The sequence below is a fragment of the Rhinolophus sinicus genome, chromosome 18 (assembly GCF_057876585.1).
Source record: "Rhinolophus sinicus isolate RSI-liver-muscle chromosome 18, RSI-T2T, whole genome shotgun sequence".
NCBI lineage: Eukaryota > Metazoa > Chordata > Mammalia > Chiroptera > Rhinolophidae > Rhinolophus > Rhinolophus sinicus.
This window is the reverse complement of record NC_142518.1, coordinates 85,410,866-85,429,073: the sequence shown is the minus strand read 5'-3', so window position 1 is coordinate 85,429,073 and position 18,208 is coordinate 85,410,866. Positions and strand designations below refer to the sequence as shown.

Genomic DNA, 18,208 nt, shown 5'->3' with positions numbered 1-18,208 from the left:
ATTTGAGTCATGTGCCCTAAGGCAAGTTGATATAACTTGTGCATCAGTTTCCTTATCTGTCAAATGTGGGTAATAACCATAAATTTGCTGCAAGAATTAATGACCAGTGAAGTACTTTGCAGTGTTTGGCACACAGTAGACACCCAACAAATATTGACTATTATTTCTTCAAAATTAATAATTTTGCTATAAGTACTGTAAAATTATTTAAAAGTTAACTTGCCAAAGAGTCACTAAACTTCTCATGCCTATCCTGAACTTAAGATGCAAAGGATAAAGTAAATAAAAGTAAACTTGTGGTAGCTGACCTTTCATTTTAAATTTGCACTATCAAGTTTTTACTGATTTCAATTGAGGAACCTACTTTTCAGAAATTTACAGGTCATTTTTAATATATCTACACAACCGATAAACTAGGAAAAGCATTGTTTTTCTCAATGGTAGAATGAGGCCTAAAGTGACTAAAACATCCGTATTATTAAATCAATTTATGGCAACTCATTTAAAGACACCCTATTTCTGATTTATAGATGTAATACAGAATTGTACACCTGAAATCTATGTAATTTTACTAACAATTGTCACCCCAATAAATTTAGTAAAAAATTTTTAAAAAAAGACACCCTATTTCTTTTTTTTTTTTTTTGTATTTTCCAGTTGAGAACATTGCAAGTTAACACTTACGTTACCAAAGATACCAGTTGTGAATGCCCTTCATTTTTATCGCTGATGTGAGGCAGCGTAGTGAGTGGATGGCCAACTATCTCCCAGTCTTGCCCCACCCACCCCTAAGCAGTTACTAGAGTTCTTACATCCATGGTTATTTATGCTGCCCCCTTTTCAGCACTTCCAAACAGTAAACTTGGTTAACTGTTTGTCCAGTTGGTACAAATTCATAATGAATATCCCTGATATCAAAAAAGGTTAGCAACATCATTGCAACAAGTTCACGAACTTTAATTGCCAGGCCTCCTATTGGTCTTTGCTCAGCAGCAGTCAGCAAGATTTGTTGACCTGAAGTGATAGTGAACTTCACCTAGTTTCCTCATAACTAAAAGCTTTATTGCTGCATTTATTTTCTTTTGGTGAGTCATTATAGTTACCAGAATAACCTATTAGACCTGGAAACTTATCCATGTGAATCTTTATAAATTACTTGTGGCAGGATATTGAAGACATCTCTTCTGCGTTATCCTATTCCTATCCCCTCAACTTTAAAAACTAGTAACTAGTAACTAGTAACTATCGATGGGCTCAGATTTAATTTATACTCTTTATAGAAGCCAGCTTGGTAGCATATTACGGGCAATGTTGATTCACACCACTCAATTAGGTGTTCCATTTCTTCACTATGGCACAATGAATAATGTGCTATTTTATCTTTATCCAAGTATCTGTTATCCTTATACATTAAACAGTGTCGGTGCTTTCAGGACTTGACTGCAGCCAGACTCCCTGGGGTTGAATGTCAACACCATTGCTTACCAGCTATCTAACCTTGCCCAAGGAATTCTAGCTTCTCTGTACATTTTCCTCACTGACTTCTGATTAAAAAAAAATGGGTGGATGGGTGGGGGTGGGTATAGATTGGGGGATAGTAACATGTATCACCTATTATGATGATTAATGTTATTACATGTAAACCACTTAAAACAGTGCCCAGCTATCAGCTATCATTTAATGTGTTCAGTTCTGAATCCCCATTAACAGAGGACTGGCCTTATATGATCTACAAACTAGCCTAAATGACCAATGTGCTAATGTTATACTGCTTGAATCATTTTTTAAGAGGACAATGCAAATCTTAACACATTGAAGACTGTAAGAGTTTTCAATAAAAAATTTTATTAGAAACTTCTTTTTCAAACGTTGGCTTTCACTCACCTCCAAGCACAAGACCCTTAACTAAGAGGTTTTAGACAAACACACTCTCTCTCACTCATTCTTCAGCTCAGCACACCCTGATAGCATTTATTACAAGTTTATGATGTTTCCTTCCTTACTTATTTACCCCACTAGATCTGAGGGGGAACCTTGTCTATCTTGTATAATGTTAGCTCTCTTAACACATGCCTAGCACATAGAAGGCACTCATATGTATCCGGGATGAATACACAGACATTTTAAAGAGTGTTTAACCCATGCCACATAAATATTAAAGTAATAATGGTCATGGGTTTCTATTTTAAAGTAATAGCCCAATTATGGATTTAGTCTCATTTTAAAATATGCAATTTATTAAAAACATAAAATGGCAATGTTTTCTATAAATTATTCCCACCCAAACATGTCAAAAGGTGTGATAAGGTACACTTTCTAAACCATTTATAGCCATTCCCCTCTTTCAATTACAAAAGATAAAACATACAACATACTGTAGGTTTATTTTTATTCAAAAAGTTACTGTCTCAAGACATAAATACAAATCAGAAAACAGTACAATTAGGACAATAGAATGTGGAGGACAACAGGTTAGAGTAATATATAAAACATTTTTAGCTGGTTGAAAACAAAGCTGTAAGAACTGCTTTCACAAAAAAGTACTCCTTTCAAGAGTGAGAAAAAAAATCAACTTAGGTTTAAAATCATATATACAGTCCTCTCAGCAGTTCTAGTAAATGCAGTGGTGTGAAAAACAACATAGGTAATACCTTTGCACATAACAGTTATTTGTTGATGGAAAATTTGTTAAACAAGTCTGGTTTCATTTGTTATTAACCATGATTTAATAAAATAATTGTACTTCATCATGATCTTTTAGTTAACCTATGGTTTTTGGCTACCACAGCCTAATGCTTGTTGATTTCTAAGAAATTGGAAGCCTTTTGGTATTCACCCATCTGAAGATATTCTTGTATTGCAAGCATATTAAGGCATGGAATGATTAAAATAATGTACCTCAAGAACTGAGAGACGACTGACAAAAGATAGATACACATGTAATATAAGTTAATATTTTGTTTTAAACGATGTCTAGCTGCCTAAGCCTCGCAAAATGAGTTGATGTCAAAATGGCAAGTAGCCACTTTCTGTTTTAAACTAATTTATTTGTGAAAGGACATAAAATGAAGTTTAAAGCTTAGCTTTCAAAGAATATTATGGGTTATGAATTCTATTATCCCACCTAATTTACATACAGAGAAAATGTACTGTAACCTGTTAGAAGTATCTTTAACCTGAAGACTGCTTGCAAAGACATAGATAAAACAATATAAAATACAAATTTAAAAATCATTTTAAAGCATGAACACTCATGCTTTTCTATTTTTAAACATTGTTAAACTTTCAATATATTTCTGAAACCTCATAATTTTAAGTTGGAATTTAAAAGTAAGAAAAAACTAAACAAACTGCGCAATTATAAAATCAGCACCAATTTATATATATATAATTTTATTTAAAATTTAGATCCCTATTCCCACACTCTAATAAGCTGTATAATTTTTGTTTAGAATTTTTCTGCAAACATACTACAATAAGCTTCTTTTATTTGGAGACAAAATACAGTGGCACTACTGGAAGGAATATCACAACATTACATTTTTATCTTAAAGGACAAGCAAACTTTCAGGATTGATAATGGGATAAGCATGTTTGAGACTGGTTACCTTCTGGCAGTTCACTGCATCTGGATATTTCTGAAAAGTATAGAGAAGCTCTTGGATTTTAAAAATATCTTAAAATACACTTTAGATGAAAAAATTGTAAAAGTTCTGCTTATAAGTTTACTTCTCTCCACAATTACAATATTTAAAAGAAAGCTTTGTTGATTGATGTTGTAAGCACTGAAATTTAGAACGCTAAAAACAACTCTGTCCAATAATTTCAGGGTACGGGAATAAATCCCTCCTTAACTTTGTTTCTTGGATGTAAACAGAAATCCAGCAGAGGTCATCATTACTTAGTACACCCAGTAAATAAATGTGAGAGATTCATGTCTGTACCAAATGCCTCTTCAGATTGTTATATTTTCTTTAGAAAAAGCATGAAATAATTGATTCAAAAGCCAACTAACAGCGCATAAATAAAATATTTACTTTCTAAGAAAAACTGTAGCTTATCATCAAATTGTTTACTTGTCCTTTACTTTTTTCAGGCAAACAAAACTGCCCCTCAATGCACTTGATCTTGGTAAGCATAAGCATGTCATATTCTCCTTAGAGAAAAATCTGTACAGAATTTCACTGTATCTACCACACTTTATTTTAAAATTTCCTCTTCCATTTAGAAAATGACTTCACCAGAGATTTAATTGTGTACTGGTATTAAAACATTGACACCCCAAGAACCTAATGAGAGAGGAAAAAAAAATCTTGTTAAAATTGTCATTCATCTCTTTGCAAAATGTATCTATAAATTATTACAATACTTGATTAACATTAATTTTAATATGCTAATAAAACCACTTTGAAGAATTCCCCTCTTTAGATATGCAATTCTAAAATTAAAATGATCATCAATATATAATGGAATAACATCAGACCTAATCAAGATGCTACTTACCTGATAAATGTAACTAAAAGGAGGGACCATGTCTCAACTGTATGTTTACACACACCCCTAATGCCTAGATAATGCCCTAAACATTGACACTCAACACTTGTTGAATGACCAAACGAATGTGCTTCTTGACATATACTTCTGGCACACGTTTATTGGAAAGAGCTTAAGAATGTCTTGCAAACTTAGTCATCTGCACTATGAAGTGGGTATAGTTCTTTAAAAAAGCATTTGAATCCAAATTGGGAATAAAGAAGTTAAATTGTCACGTTCTTTGCAGATGGCATGATCCTTTATATAGAAAACCCTAAAGACTCCACCAAAAAACTATTAGAGCAATAAACTAATAGAGTAAAGTTGCTGGATATAAAATCAATGTACAAAAGTCCACTGCATGCCTATACACTAACAATGAAATTTGAGAAAAACAAATGGAAAAAGCAAAACAAAAGAAAACAGTTCCTTTTGCAGTTGCAACAATAAAATACCTAGAAATAAACAAGAAAAGATGTGAGAGACCTACACACTGAAAACGATAAGATATTATTAAAAGAAACTGAAAACAACACAAAGAAATGGAAAGCTATTCCATGTTCATGGATTGGAAGAATCAACATAGTTAAGATGGCCATACTACCCAAAACAATACACAGATTTAATGCAATCCCCATCAAAATCCCAACGGCATTTTTTAAAGAAATAGAACAATCATCAGATTTGCATGGAATCACAAAAGACCCCAGAACAGCCAAAGCAATCCTGAGGGGAAAAAAACAAGGCCAGAGGTATCACACTCCCAGGCTTCAAATTATACTACAAAGAGACAATTGAAACAGCATGGTATTAGCAGAAAAAGACAAACAGGCAAACGGAATAGAATTGAGAACCCAGAAATAAACCCACATATACATGGGCAGGTAATTTTCAACAAAGGAGCCAAAAATATATAACGAAGAAAAGAAAGCCTTTTCAATAAATAGTGCTGGGAAAATGGGAAAGCCAGTGCAAAAGAATGAAACTATGTATACTGCTCTCTGTCACCATGTACCAAAATTAACTCAAAATGGATCAAAGACCTAAGCGTAAGACCTGAAGCAATAAATTGCATAGAAGGAAACATAGGTACTAAACTTATGGACCTTCGGTTCACAGAGGATTTTATGAATTTGACCTCCAAGTCCAGGGAAGTAAAAGCACAAATAAATGAATGGGACTATATCAAACTATAAAGCTTCTGCACAGCAAAAGAAACCACGGACAAAACAAAGAAGCAACCAACCGAATAGGAGAAGGTATCTGAAAACACACCTCGGATAAAGAGCTAATATCCAAAATATATAAAGAACTCACACAATGCAAGAACAAAAAAACAATCCAATTTGAAAATGGGCAGAGGACCTGAATAGACATTTCTCCAAAGAAGACATACAAATGGTCAAGAGATATGAAAAATGCTCAACTTCACCAGCTATTAGGGAAATGCCAATCAAAACCACAATGAGACACCACCTTACACCTGTTAGAATGGCTATTATCAACAAGGCAAGTAATAACAAGTGTTGGAGAGGTTGTGGAGAAAAAGAAATCCTCCTACACTGCTGGTGGGAAAGTAGATTGGTAAACCTGCTATGGAAAACAATATGGCGGCTCCTCAAAAAATAAGGTTTTTGTACTCCTATGTTCATTGCAGCATTATTCACAGTGGCCAAGACATGGAAACAACTGAAGTGTCCTTTGATAGATGATTGGATAAAGAAGGTGTGGTACATACATACAATGGAATACTACTCAGCCATAAGAAAAGATGAAATATTGCCATGTGTGACACTACACTATGCGTACACTCAAGATGGACAGATCTTGAGATTATCATGCGAAGTCAAAAAAAGTTGAGAACCATATACCATATGTGGAGTATAAAACTGAAAGGAATAAACGAACAAGACAAACAGAAACTCACAGACACAGACAACAGTTTAGTGGTTGCCAGAGGGCAAGGGGGAAGGAGGGATGGTAGAAGAGGGAAAAGGGGGTCAAATATATGGTGATGGAAGGAGCAATGACCCCTCTAGATGGTGAACACACAATGTAATATATACATGATGTATTATAGAAATGTATATTTGAAGCCTACATAACTTTACTAACCAATGTCACCCCAATAAATTTAATAAAAATTTTAAAAAAGGAAACTGGGGGGAAAAAAAGCATTTGAACCTGCAGACCCAAAACATCCAAGAATACAACTATGTAGAAAACAGGAAGTTTTCTATATAAAATCTGGCCTAAGTGAAAGAATAGAACTATAAATTTTAAGAAATCAAATAAGTAATGTGAAATCTGGGCAAACAAACTTATATTGATGCTTTTCTATACAATCCAGTTGAGAAAAGAATTTAGGCAAGATCTAATAATTACTTGGCACTAACTTAAAAAAGTAACAGCAGATAATGGAGCAACTCTCCCTTGTTCATTAAATAAGTGGTACCTTTGAGCTATATATACTAAAAGTTAGGCTATTCAGTTATAACTCAAGCACTTACTATGATAATTAAGTGATATTTTCAAATACTATAATGAACTCCTAACAACTGATATTAGATAGAAGCCAGAGGTAATGAGTTAAGATTGGGATTACAGAGAGCTCTTACTTGTAAATTAAATATCACTTTAGCAAAAGTAAAAAAAATAACAACCAAAAAACTCATGTATTATTTCGATCTAAAGGAACTGTGTATTTTCAGACCAGGAAACTATTTATCTGATTGTAGCCTCCCTGTAGTGAATTGTTAAGTGTTCAGAATCTCCAGTGATGAGAACAAATAAAATTAATACATCCCATTTCTTACCTGACATCCACCAAAACAACCACCACTACCCACCCCTTGTCTTCCCCCACCTTCCAACAAGGTTCAGGGTTCTCCTTCTTTGGTTAATAAGAGTTTGGGTTGTTAGACACTATTTCCACCAAAGAGGCCTAGATGTGTAAAGGTCCCTTCTAGCCATAATACTCTGTGATTCTGGGTAAGGAAGGGAAGGCCTGATGATAAATGAAAGGATAAAATCTTAATTAGCAATTCTTAGAGTGTAGCATGAAGATGAACTCAAGTTCTTTCAAAACAGTGTGCCTAACTGGAAACAACCTCAATAGATTTTGTTTTATTTTTGTACAGACTGGGGTATAAAGAGATTCTTCTACTAGAACATTAAATTGGCTGTCATACTGAACCATTCTTTTACTAGTTTTATACTAGATACTTCTAAATAAGAGAATCTCAACACTGGAGAATGACATTAGTGACACATTCCTTTTTTGTGTTGACAAACTATACCTGTTTCTGGTGTTAACACTAATAAACACTTCATGTATATTTTAAAAGCACAAGCTTTGGTGTGTTGTGCCAATACTGACCCACCAGTAGCTGAAAGCAACCATTGGTACAGTAGGATAAACCAATACTGTTTCCAGATATAAAATTAACTAAATCATAAATCTAGAATCTTATGTATATGCAACCCAAAACCGATCTGCTTGCAGCTTTATATTCCCATTTCTGAATTACATGGATATCAGGTTACAAAAGATATACTTAGGATTTACTTAGTAATAACCTAAAGTATCTACACTAGGATGCTTTGGGTTATTTCACTTAGAATTAGAGAATCTTAGAATTGGGTGTAAAAGGATTTAAGTTCCAATTTTACTATTGTTTTAATCACATGCTTGAGTAAAAACACATAGGCTATTGTGTAAGGGCAACACAGATGTTTGTATTAAAATTTTCCATTATCCCATTTCTTAAGTTATTATTGAGACAATGAGGTAAAGTTTAATGCATATTTAAAAATAAACTGGTGTTAATTTAAATATACCGGGGGTGCCAAAAAATGTATACAAGTGCACACTTTGGTCAGCATTGCTCAAGCAGTTCGTTATAATCAGAAGTGTCTGGACGCTGATGGTACCCACTTTGAGCACCTCTTGTAATTGCAGAAGTCAAACGCGACCTGTATTCATCTTTTGTTATCAGTATATATTGAGTATTACAATTTTAATACAGTTTTCCTTTCTTAAAATATGTATACCCTCTGTATATGTGATCAAAGTCTCCTAAAGATACGTGAACCTTTAAAGACTGAGAACTGTTATGTGATTGCTGCCATCATGTGGTAATACTATAAAACTACAGGTATAAATGCATGTGCGCATTTCCCTAATTTTAGAAGCAGCTGAAACTACTATCACCTTAGTTATAACATATTCAAGAAACACAAGAATGCCAAAAACTTTCTATAAATAATTATGAGGTCCTTATCTTTGGCATCACTCAGATTGTAGTTTCCTCTAAATGTTAAATGAAGAAAACCTTTTTGCAAATCTGGTTAAGTGATTAAGGAAACAAATGCCTCAAGTTTTCCAGAGTTTAGAATGAACACATGAAAAAATAAGGAGATCTCTAACTGCCCGTATCAATTCTGACTATAAGTTAATCATTTCAATTTCGGTATTACTTTTCTTCATGTTTCTTCCAAACGAGGTCTGATTTTAAGTTCTGGGAAATACAACAGAAGAGACAGCATGCAATTTTTAACTCAAAAGGAACTCAGAGCAAATTACTACTCTGACACAAAGTTTTATAACTCTGAGAAAGTCACTGACCACCTCTTCAGTCCAAGTTTGCTTGCGTTTAAAACTGGGATCCCACCACCTTTTTTACCAGGTTTCTGAGAGGATCAAACTAAATCATTCCTATCTACTACCTAGCATAGTGCCAGACACATAAGCTCTCAAATAATAGCGTTCTGACCTTTTCAGTTCAAAGTGATAATCAAGGTGTATTAGAATAGAAACTCCTTGGGGGCAGGGAGAGCATCTTATTCATTTTAGCACCAACTTCTAGCTCAATAAATTGATGAATTAATGCATTTCATCACATCCACTAGAAAAGATTATTTTACTCCTCATCACAATCACTACCTTTATGTTTTATTTAACAAATTAGGGAGATACATACTACTGGATTATCAGGGAACCATATATTTTAATATGAACTTAAAATATAGGCTTATGGGTATAAGCCTAGGTCACCTGTGCTACTCAAAGTATGGTCTGCAGACCTGAAGCATCCATATCATTTGCTAGAGATGCAGAATCTCAGGTCACACTCCAGACCTACTGAAGCAGAATCTACGTTTTAATAAGACCTCCAGATGATTTATATGCATATGTGAGATTGAGAAAAACCTTTAAAAAGGATCCCAACGTGGTTTGTCTAAAGATGACCTCAAAAGAGAGAAAGGAGGGTGTGACAGCAAGATCAGTTTAAAGGCAGTAGCAATAGTCCAGGTGAAAACTATGGTGGGCTTGAATGAACCAAAGCATTGTTGGGGAAAATATGGCAGCGGGGACTGATATAAAACGTATTTTAGAATTGACAGTACTTAACAATAACCAATTATCTCAATCCCCTTCTCTTTATCATCAAATCCTTCGTTCAGTTCTATTTTTCACCATATCTTCATATGATGATTATTACTCTCATTCATCTTACCATCTCTAAATGCCAAGGAAATCTTTCTGAAACACAATTCTGATTATGCCGCTCCCTCATTCAAAATCCTTCAATGGGTAACTCAAGCCCACAGGAAAAGTTCAAATTCCTTAACTCAAGTCCCAGTTGGCTAGGGATTCAAAGGCACTTTTAATCTGTCAGCACGACTGCTTCATCCTTCTCACCCTCTTCCCCTGAAATCCCTCCTGCCTGCCTCTTTCTCCTGTCCAGTTGTTTTTAATCCATTCTTGATGTGCTGCCTGAGTTCTTCAACCTCAAATGTAGGGGCTGCCTATAACTTTGATTTTGAAGTCCTGGGGTACATTTAAATGAAACCTACTGATTCATCCATAATTGAAGCTGGATCAAAGAAATCAGGCTTCAGTTCTGTTCTCTCTCGTCTGTTCTTTGACGGTGGCTAAGGGGGGGGAAAAGAAAGGAAGTTGACAATTGCAGTGTCTGTAAGCCAGATAGTAACTGACAATACTGAAATTAATTATCATTAAGTGTTCACAAGCCCATGTAGTTGCAAGTGTACCTTACAATACTTAAAATACTGTATATTCAAACCACAGAATGTTAAAATATACAAACGCAATTCATTCGTGGAAATTCTAAAAGACAAAAACTGCCTCTCTCATATCATTTTCCTATAAAGGCACCAAATTATATATACTACTCTGAAAAAAGCCACTTAATTATTTCTTCCTTTTAAGGAGAATACACCATGGTACACTGAAAAGTAGAATCAGAGACCTGGCTTGTAAGTCTCAGCTTTACTGCTTACTAGTTTTGTTCCCTTGGATAGGCTAAGTGTCTAAGCTTCGGTCTCCTCAATCCTTTCAATCTCCCTCACAATGTTGAATGAGACACGGTAAAATGAAGTATGTAGAAGCATTTTGTATAAGACAAAGCCCTAATCATATATACGATGTAATAATTATAAAAACATACTTTTACATATATTTAACTTCCAAGAGGAAGTAATTGTATTATCTGATATGAAAACTCATCTGAAAAACAGGGTATCAAGTTAATAATGCATTGTTTTGATAATGGTAAATAAATGGAAAATTACAAGGTGATGTGATACTTAGTATGATATTAAGTAAGCAAATGTATTCTTTTAATCTATACATTCCTAAATCAATCTGAAAATTAATCATCTAATTCCCTCACCAACCCCACCCTCTCCTCAATACTTTCGCATACACCTAAACACTCGTTTTGTAGTGTGCTTATAAAACAACTATTTTATAATTTGGCAAAACTGACTTTTCATGGCAAGTACCTGTCGCCTCTAATAAACATCCAACTTTATTCCTGAAGGATCTAAACTGAAAATCATACAGCAATCACTAGGCTCCTCACCAAGTCTATGTCCATAGTGTCAAAGTCCATGCCCTCGTTGAGGTCCTCGATCCTCCCCTCTGAGGACATCATAACGTCTTCTACAATTGGTTCTTCGTCATCCTCCATCAGGCTTGTGCCACGCCGACTAGAGAAATACAACACAAGTTCAAGGGCTGAACCAGGGCTCTGACTGTTAACATACTGGCAGCAACTATGTGGCTCTCTATAGTCAAGTGTAATGGCAAATGATGGAGTTAAAGGTCAGGGAAAATGATTAGGCATTGATCTTATCATCAATGATGTCAAAAGCCCAACGTTCACTTGTCTGAAAATGCTCAGGAGTTATGTTCAGTCTACATTCCTTCAATACGTTTGGCTTGATAGTTCTGCTATCCCATGTAAAAGGTCAATGAGAATCTCCCACATGGGAACAGACAAGATACCTCAAATCCTTTTTGATAGTAGGCAGGATATAAATTAATAAACAAATAGAAAACAAAGACCAGAGAAATGATATTTTCAGAATACACATATTTTCATTAATATATGTTAATTTTACCTACCACTTATTCATTCACTCAGTACCTAATGTATACCAGGCACTCATGCATTCACACAATGCCTACTATATATGTGTCAGGCTTCTATTGTGTCCTATGGATGCCAAAAAAAAAATGAAATATTGAATGGCAACTGTAATTGATAAAAAAAAAAAAAGGTAAGACATGGTTCCTGCCCTCAAGGAGCTCACAGTCTACTGTAGGAAACATAATTATGACAAAATGTGATGAATATTGCAAGAGAAATATGCATCAAATGTTGTAAGATATACTGAAAGAAAATAATTCTGCTTCAGGAAGAAATGAGCAACACTTATGCTGAAACTTAGATTCTATGTTCTAGGAAACTCAAAATTAAGACATACATAGAAAAATAAAAATTAAGAACAAAAACTACGTACATTAGCACATAATTATAAAGAATAAACTCAAATTTCAAGTTCACAAATTAGCCCAGATCAGCATACTTCAATGTAATAGTGAAATTGAGGGTGACTTCTCGTTCCCCAGTGTTGCCAAAGTTTCTTTATTTTCTCACTTATTGAAAGATTCCCCTCCCCCAAATCAATTATTTACTGAATGGTAGCTTACAATGTATACAACACTATGTTGAGTCTTAAAAGATAATGATGTCTAATCCATGCTACCTGGACAAACATGTTGACAATGGTCCCTATTTCCTAAACTTTCTAGATAGTAAATAATTTTACTGTATTTGGTGAAAGCAACTGTGAAGCAAACATGTGTGCTTTGTGGGTCATGTCATAGAAAACCAAAAATCCATTCTGCATTTCATTTGGAGTATAAGGAAGATATATGTGAAACAAATCGAGAGAATTTGGAAGTATTTTCAGTTACAGGGCAAATATCATTACAGAAAAAGCATAAAACAAAAGTATTTTAAAGTCTCACGCAATAGACCATTTATGGTACAACAACCAAAAGAATCTTCCAGTAGTAATTATTTAACTGGGATAATCTCTTCTAGTCACGGGGTGGGGGGAGTTTATCTCTAAGGAGAATCAAAACAAACTAAAAAGCAAAAAATGAAAAATGGTACCGATTAATGAGATGCTGTGGAAGATCTTAGCGACTGGTGAAAAGTTTTCAGGGAAAGATATGGACCAAATGATTGCATAGCAGAATTCCAGAATATTTGGACTGGTGACTCGGTGGAATCTATGAAATTAGTTCTTGTATCCAGCACGAAATAAGAACATATATTAAGGTGAATGTGGCCATATAAACAGGAACAGGGGACAGAACCAAGTGATAGTATAGATAACGGCCACATAAGACAAGTTAAGATCAAAATCTATACATGTGATAGAGTATACTTTTTTAGAGGTTCTTAAGACTGTCATACACAACTAACGTAAACTTAAATAGGCTAACTCTCAAGATAAATTTTTATGTAAGAAAAGTGGGTGAAATTCTCATCATTTAAACACCAACAAAACAAAACATTTTTAAAAGAAGGTAACCATTACTATCTCCCAGTATTAAAACATACCACATTATAAATACAAAGCTTTCAAACCCCAAACCGTAAATAATAAGAATCATCATCTTTCCCCTTGTACCAATCATCTAAAGACTGCTTGCCTGACATTTCTTTTAGAGCCAAAACTAATAAAGATTTATAAAGCTCTCTTACAGAGTCAAGTAAAAATAAAGTATTTCAAAGTTAAATTACACTTTTAGCATTGGACATTTATTCTTAAGATCAACATTTATTTAACACTTTTTATGTGCCAAGTACTGACAGGCAATGAACGTGATCCCTGCCCTTGAGGAGCTCACAGTCTAGAGAAAGGGGAAATTCATAAACAAATAATTATAAAACAACGTATAAGTGCTATAAAAAATGTAAGTATACATAGCATTATGGGAGCATAGATGACCGCAGCTTCATGTAAGGTGACATCTGAGCTTGTTCCTTTACGATTTTACCAGTTGCCAGGGAATGGGATATGATACTAAAATGTAGGCAGGGGCCATATTTTGAAAGATCTTGCATGCCATGAGCTAAGGAGTTTGGACTTTATCCTGCAGGCAATGGGGAGCCATGGGAAGGTTTTTAGTAAAAGAGTTACATGATCAGGTTTTTAGTATAGAATAGTACTTCTGGATGGTAGTGTGAATGATGGAGTGGTGGTGGGGGGAGTAAGGGAAGGGGTTTGGTGAGAGGATAAATGGGAGATTTGAGGGAAGATTTTGAGTTAGCTAACACAATAGTTCAGATGAGAGATGAGGGCCTGAACTAAGGTGGGGAGTGAATTAAGATGTAACAAAACTGGATTTTTAGCTATAATTTTGTGTACCAAAATAAACAAGGATTCATATTTAAACTTTTCCAACAGATCAAGCAATCTAAGATTGGTCCTCTAGCTAACTGGTTAATATTTAAAAAGTTCTTTTCTTCTGTTGGAAAGACCAATTTTTAGTTCCTTGATTATTTCAGCGTAGTTACTCCAGATAGAGTTTGCTGAAATTATTAAGTAAGGCACACATTAGAGTATGTTAAAATGAATTAGTGGACTTCCTAGACTCAGACAATAAGGCACTCTCACTTACATGGCATGCTGAAGATTAGTTCGCAGTTTAACATAGCTCATTGCTGCTCTCTCCTGTTGTTGCCTTGCTTCCTCTTGTTGTCTTTGAGCTAACATCCATGTTACCTGCGTGCTTCAAGGAGAATTTTATTCTTCTTTTAACTTAACTTTTTTTCTATGTAATTAATAAAGTTATAGTATAGAAAATGATCAAATGTACTTACTTATAGTCAAGAGGAGTTTGATGATGTTCAGTCTGCATTGGATAGACACTCATGAAGCTATCCTCAGGCCGTAATCTTTTGGGCTCTCTCATAATCGTTGAGGTGAGTTGTGGTGTCTGCATCATAACTGGGGTGTGCAGGGTTTGCTCTCTGCTTAACCACATACTGTCACTACTACTGCTCTCTTCAGCTGAAAAAGAAAACCAACAGCAATGAGGTGGGTCACTAATTTTGACTAATCAGATATCTAATACAACCTGTTGAGGTCAGCAAACATCTGGTTGCTTTCCTTTCCACATGCTAAGTGCTTGGAACAGGGGGATAGAAAGGTATGTAAGGTGCAAGTCCAGGCCTTGCTGCCATAGTCTAGTTGTAGAGAAAGAAAACATGCCATCACAGTACAGTGTGGTAAGTGCTAGAAGAGAGGGAAGCACAGGTGGAAGGGGAGCAATGAGAGGGATCAGAGCCAGCTCCCTGGAAGTGACCTCTAACTAGAGTAGACATTGGGTGGACTAGGTGGGGGAAGAACATAAGCAAAAGCACTGAGGCATGAAACAACTGAACCATACTGATTTGCTGATAATCAGCAGTTTTTGACCTACAAAAACCAGTCATTTCATGATTCAAACTAAGAGTTTTGGTACTCCTGGGGTAAGTGGCAAAAGATAGAATGAATAAAGAAGCAGGAATCAATTTATGAGAAGCCTTAGCTGTACTACGACAAGAGGAACTACTGTTGAAGGTTTTAAGGAAGGGAAGCAATGTGGTGGATTACATGTTTTAGTCAAAGTATGATGTGGCAGTGTGGAAGGTGGACTTAAGAATATGAAAACTAGTGAGCAAACTGGCCAATTAGGAGGCTAACTGTGTAGCCCAGGTGAATTAGAGGTGGGAACAGGAACAGACACAATGGGAGAATGGTTCCCAGTCTATAGGGTGCTCACCGCTGAGAAGCCCTAGGAACAACTTCAAGGGGAGCACAAATCCATATGCATGTTAAGCACTGGACTAAAAAGACCAGGTTTCATACCTACAAAAACCTCCTTGTTTTCAAAGTGCCTGTAAATACTGCTATGATTAATAAGAGACAAATTCACATGCAGGTATTACCAAATTCATAGTTATTTTATAAAATCACTGGTTTGGGAGGGGAAATTAATAGCATTTGAATGATTGAATGTGAGTTTGAAGGAAAACTATTTTATTAGAAAATCACATATGTGCATACATGTAAGTTTTTAAGGGAAGAGTGCAAACAAAAATGTGCTATTAGCTAATACCCTAGTAAGAGATGGATTAGACATAAATTCCATAATCTGCAATATAATTACATCAGTCTTTAAGTTCTACTGTGTTTAGGCTCCAATTTTGTCTTTAAAATTGCACTGATCTAGCCATCCTAATCAGTATTTGTCTATCCAATTTATTAATGCCTCAATTTCCATGGCTGTCTCCAAAAACCTAAACAAAGAGTGAACATCAACTCTGTAAAAACTGAAGCATCTGGTTTGATAATCTACCTTTAAAATATTATAAAAATACTAATTCATATGTACTCCATAAAATCTAAGGAAAAGGTTTGATGGTCCAGCACAAATCTGTAATAACTATTAACTATTTGTCCAGGTGAGAAAAACTTTTAAAGATTTATAGTGATGTGCAGAAATCATCTTTTGATTTTCCACTAAAAAAGGAACATTTATTTTCACTTCCTATAAACCATCAGCTCTATTTTAACTGGTCAGGGATACTATAAAAGAGATTTCCCCATTGACTGGGATATTAAGACTACTGTGGTTCCCCGAAAATAAGACCTAGTTGGACAATCAGCTCTAATGCGTCTTTTGGAGCAAAAATTAATATAAATCTGGGTCTTATTTTACTATAAGACTGGGATAAAATATAATAAATAAAACATAACATAACATAACATAACATAACATAACATAACATAACATAACATAACATAATATGCTGGGTCTTATTTTCCTATAAGACCGGGTCTTATATTATATGAGACCGGGTCTTATATTAATTTTTGCTCCAAAAGACGCATTAGAGCTGATTGTCTGGCTAGGTCTTATTTTCGGAGAAACACAGTATATCTGTAAGTGAAGATGTTTCCATACAATTCCAGTCATGAGCCTTTGAGTTTTCCTAGCTGAAGCACCAGGTGTTATGTCCCTGCTATGTCCTAAGTTTTGGAGTAGTTTGTTACTCAGCAGTTATAACTGGAACAAATTTTGACAACTATGCCAATTTGTTTAAAGGTTCCTAAGGAAAGGAAGAAAGTTTCCAGGCCTATTCTGAACCAACCCTGAAGTGCTAGAAGTCCAAGAGATTCAAGTGTCATAACGCATTACTACCTCTAAGATTACAGACAGCAATTTGTATTTCTATCAAGTTCTTCGTGATTAACAACCTCTTCAAAGAAATTCAAAAGTTGCAACCTCTCTGAATCTGTTGCTCCACTTAAACTAGATAAGCTGACCTTCTTGGTAATAATTAGCTCTATAACGGAGTGTATCACTATGCATACAGCACAGCGCCGTAATCAAAAAAAATAGGCGCTCTAGAGTGAGACTGCCTGGCTCTACTACTTAATGTCTGTGTGACCCTACGTAAGTTACTTAACCTCACTGCACGAGTTTTCTCATCTGAAAAATGAGGATGTACCCAGAGATGTGAGGACTGAGTTTATGTAAAAAAAAAATGCTTAGAACAGTATATTTACATATAACTAGACACACTGTGCAAGATACTATTTAACAGGACATATCTCAAAAAAAATAAGGTGAACCTTAATGACACTTCAGTTGGTAAATGTTAAGGGATAAATATAAAGAGAATAAAGTATATTCTCACTGAGTGAGAGCTGCATGCCTTCAACCACTTTCCGTTTTCCTGTAGATGGTTTTGATTTTTTACTCCGCACAGTTGACCCCCGACTGCTGATTCCACTAATTACTGACATGGTGTCATCATCACCACCAGCTAGCAAAGAATTTCGGTAAGACATCAGTGGAAGCCACACATCTTCTCTTCGGAGTGACATCTGAAATGTCATGAACTTTTCCAAGTAAACATACCTTAAAAAGAAGTAGAAACCATTAGCTTTGATACCAAACTGCCATAGCTTTTTTCTTTATTCCTCCTAATGATCTTAAGGCTCACATACCATATGGAACATTCAATGACTTAATTAGAATTAAATTTAAAAAATAGCAAAGTACGTTAGAATGAAACAAAGTAATGTTGGATAGTCCACATTTCTTCATAGAGTAACAATTAAAGGACGTTAGTGTTTTCTTTCTCAAGATGTCTCTGCCTGAACTTTTCAGGCCTGTGCCAGAAGAACAAACTCAAGTCATATTTCTGGAAGGAGGACTTGATTTAAAAATCACACAACTTGGGTCCTAGTCCCAGTTTTACCAACCCCTAGCTACATCAGTAAACTGAAGAGC

The 18,208-nt window shown here is 35.0% G+C and overlaps 1 protein-coding gene across 7 annotated transcripts in view; it reads right to left on the bottom strand.

Moving 5' to 3' along the window:
- Window positions 1-2,375: 2,375 nt before the first annotated feature.
- Window positions 2,376-18,208, bottom strand: part of STAG2 (STAG2 cohesin complex component) — a 124,651-nt gene continuing 108,818 nt past the window's right edge. For 5 of the 7 annotated variants that reach the window (XM_019718171.3, XM_074324155.2, XM_019718173.2 and 2 more), the window contains exons 29-34: window positions 17,610-17,833; window positions 14,745-14,934; window positions 14,543-14,653; window positions 11,424-11,550; window positions 10,393-10,470; window positions 2,376-4,289 (exon numbers count right to left, since the gene is read on the bottom strand). In XM_019718171.3, the coding sequence (XP_019573730.1) occupies window positions 4,266-4,289; window positions 10,393-10,470; window positions 11,424-11,550; window positions 14,543-14,653; window positions 14,745-14,934; window positions 17,610-17,833 (754 nt within the window). In that variant the 3' untranslated portion in view covers window positions 2,376-4,265. The remainder of the gene's footprint in view (window positions 4,290-10,392; window positions 10,471-11,423; window positions 11,551-14,542; window positions 14,654-14,744; window positions 14,935-17,609; window positions 17,834-18,208) is intronic. The other 2 variants (XM_074324156.2, XM_074324157.2) reach the window with 2 other exon arrangements.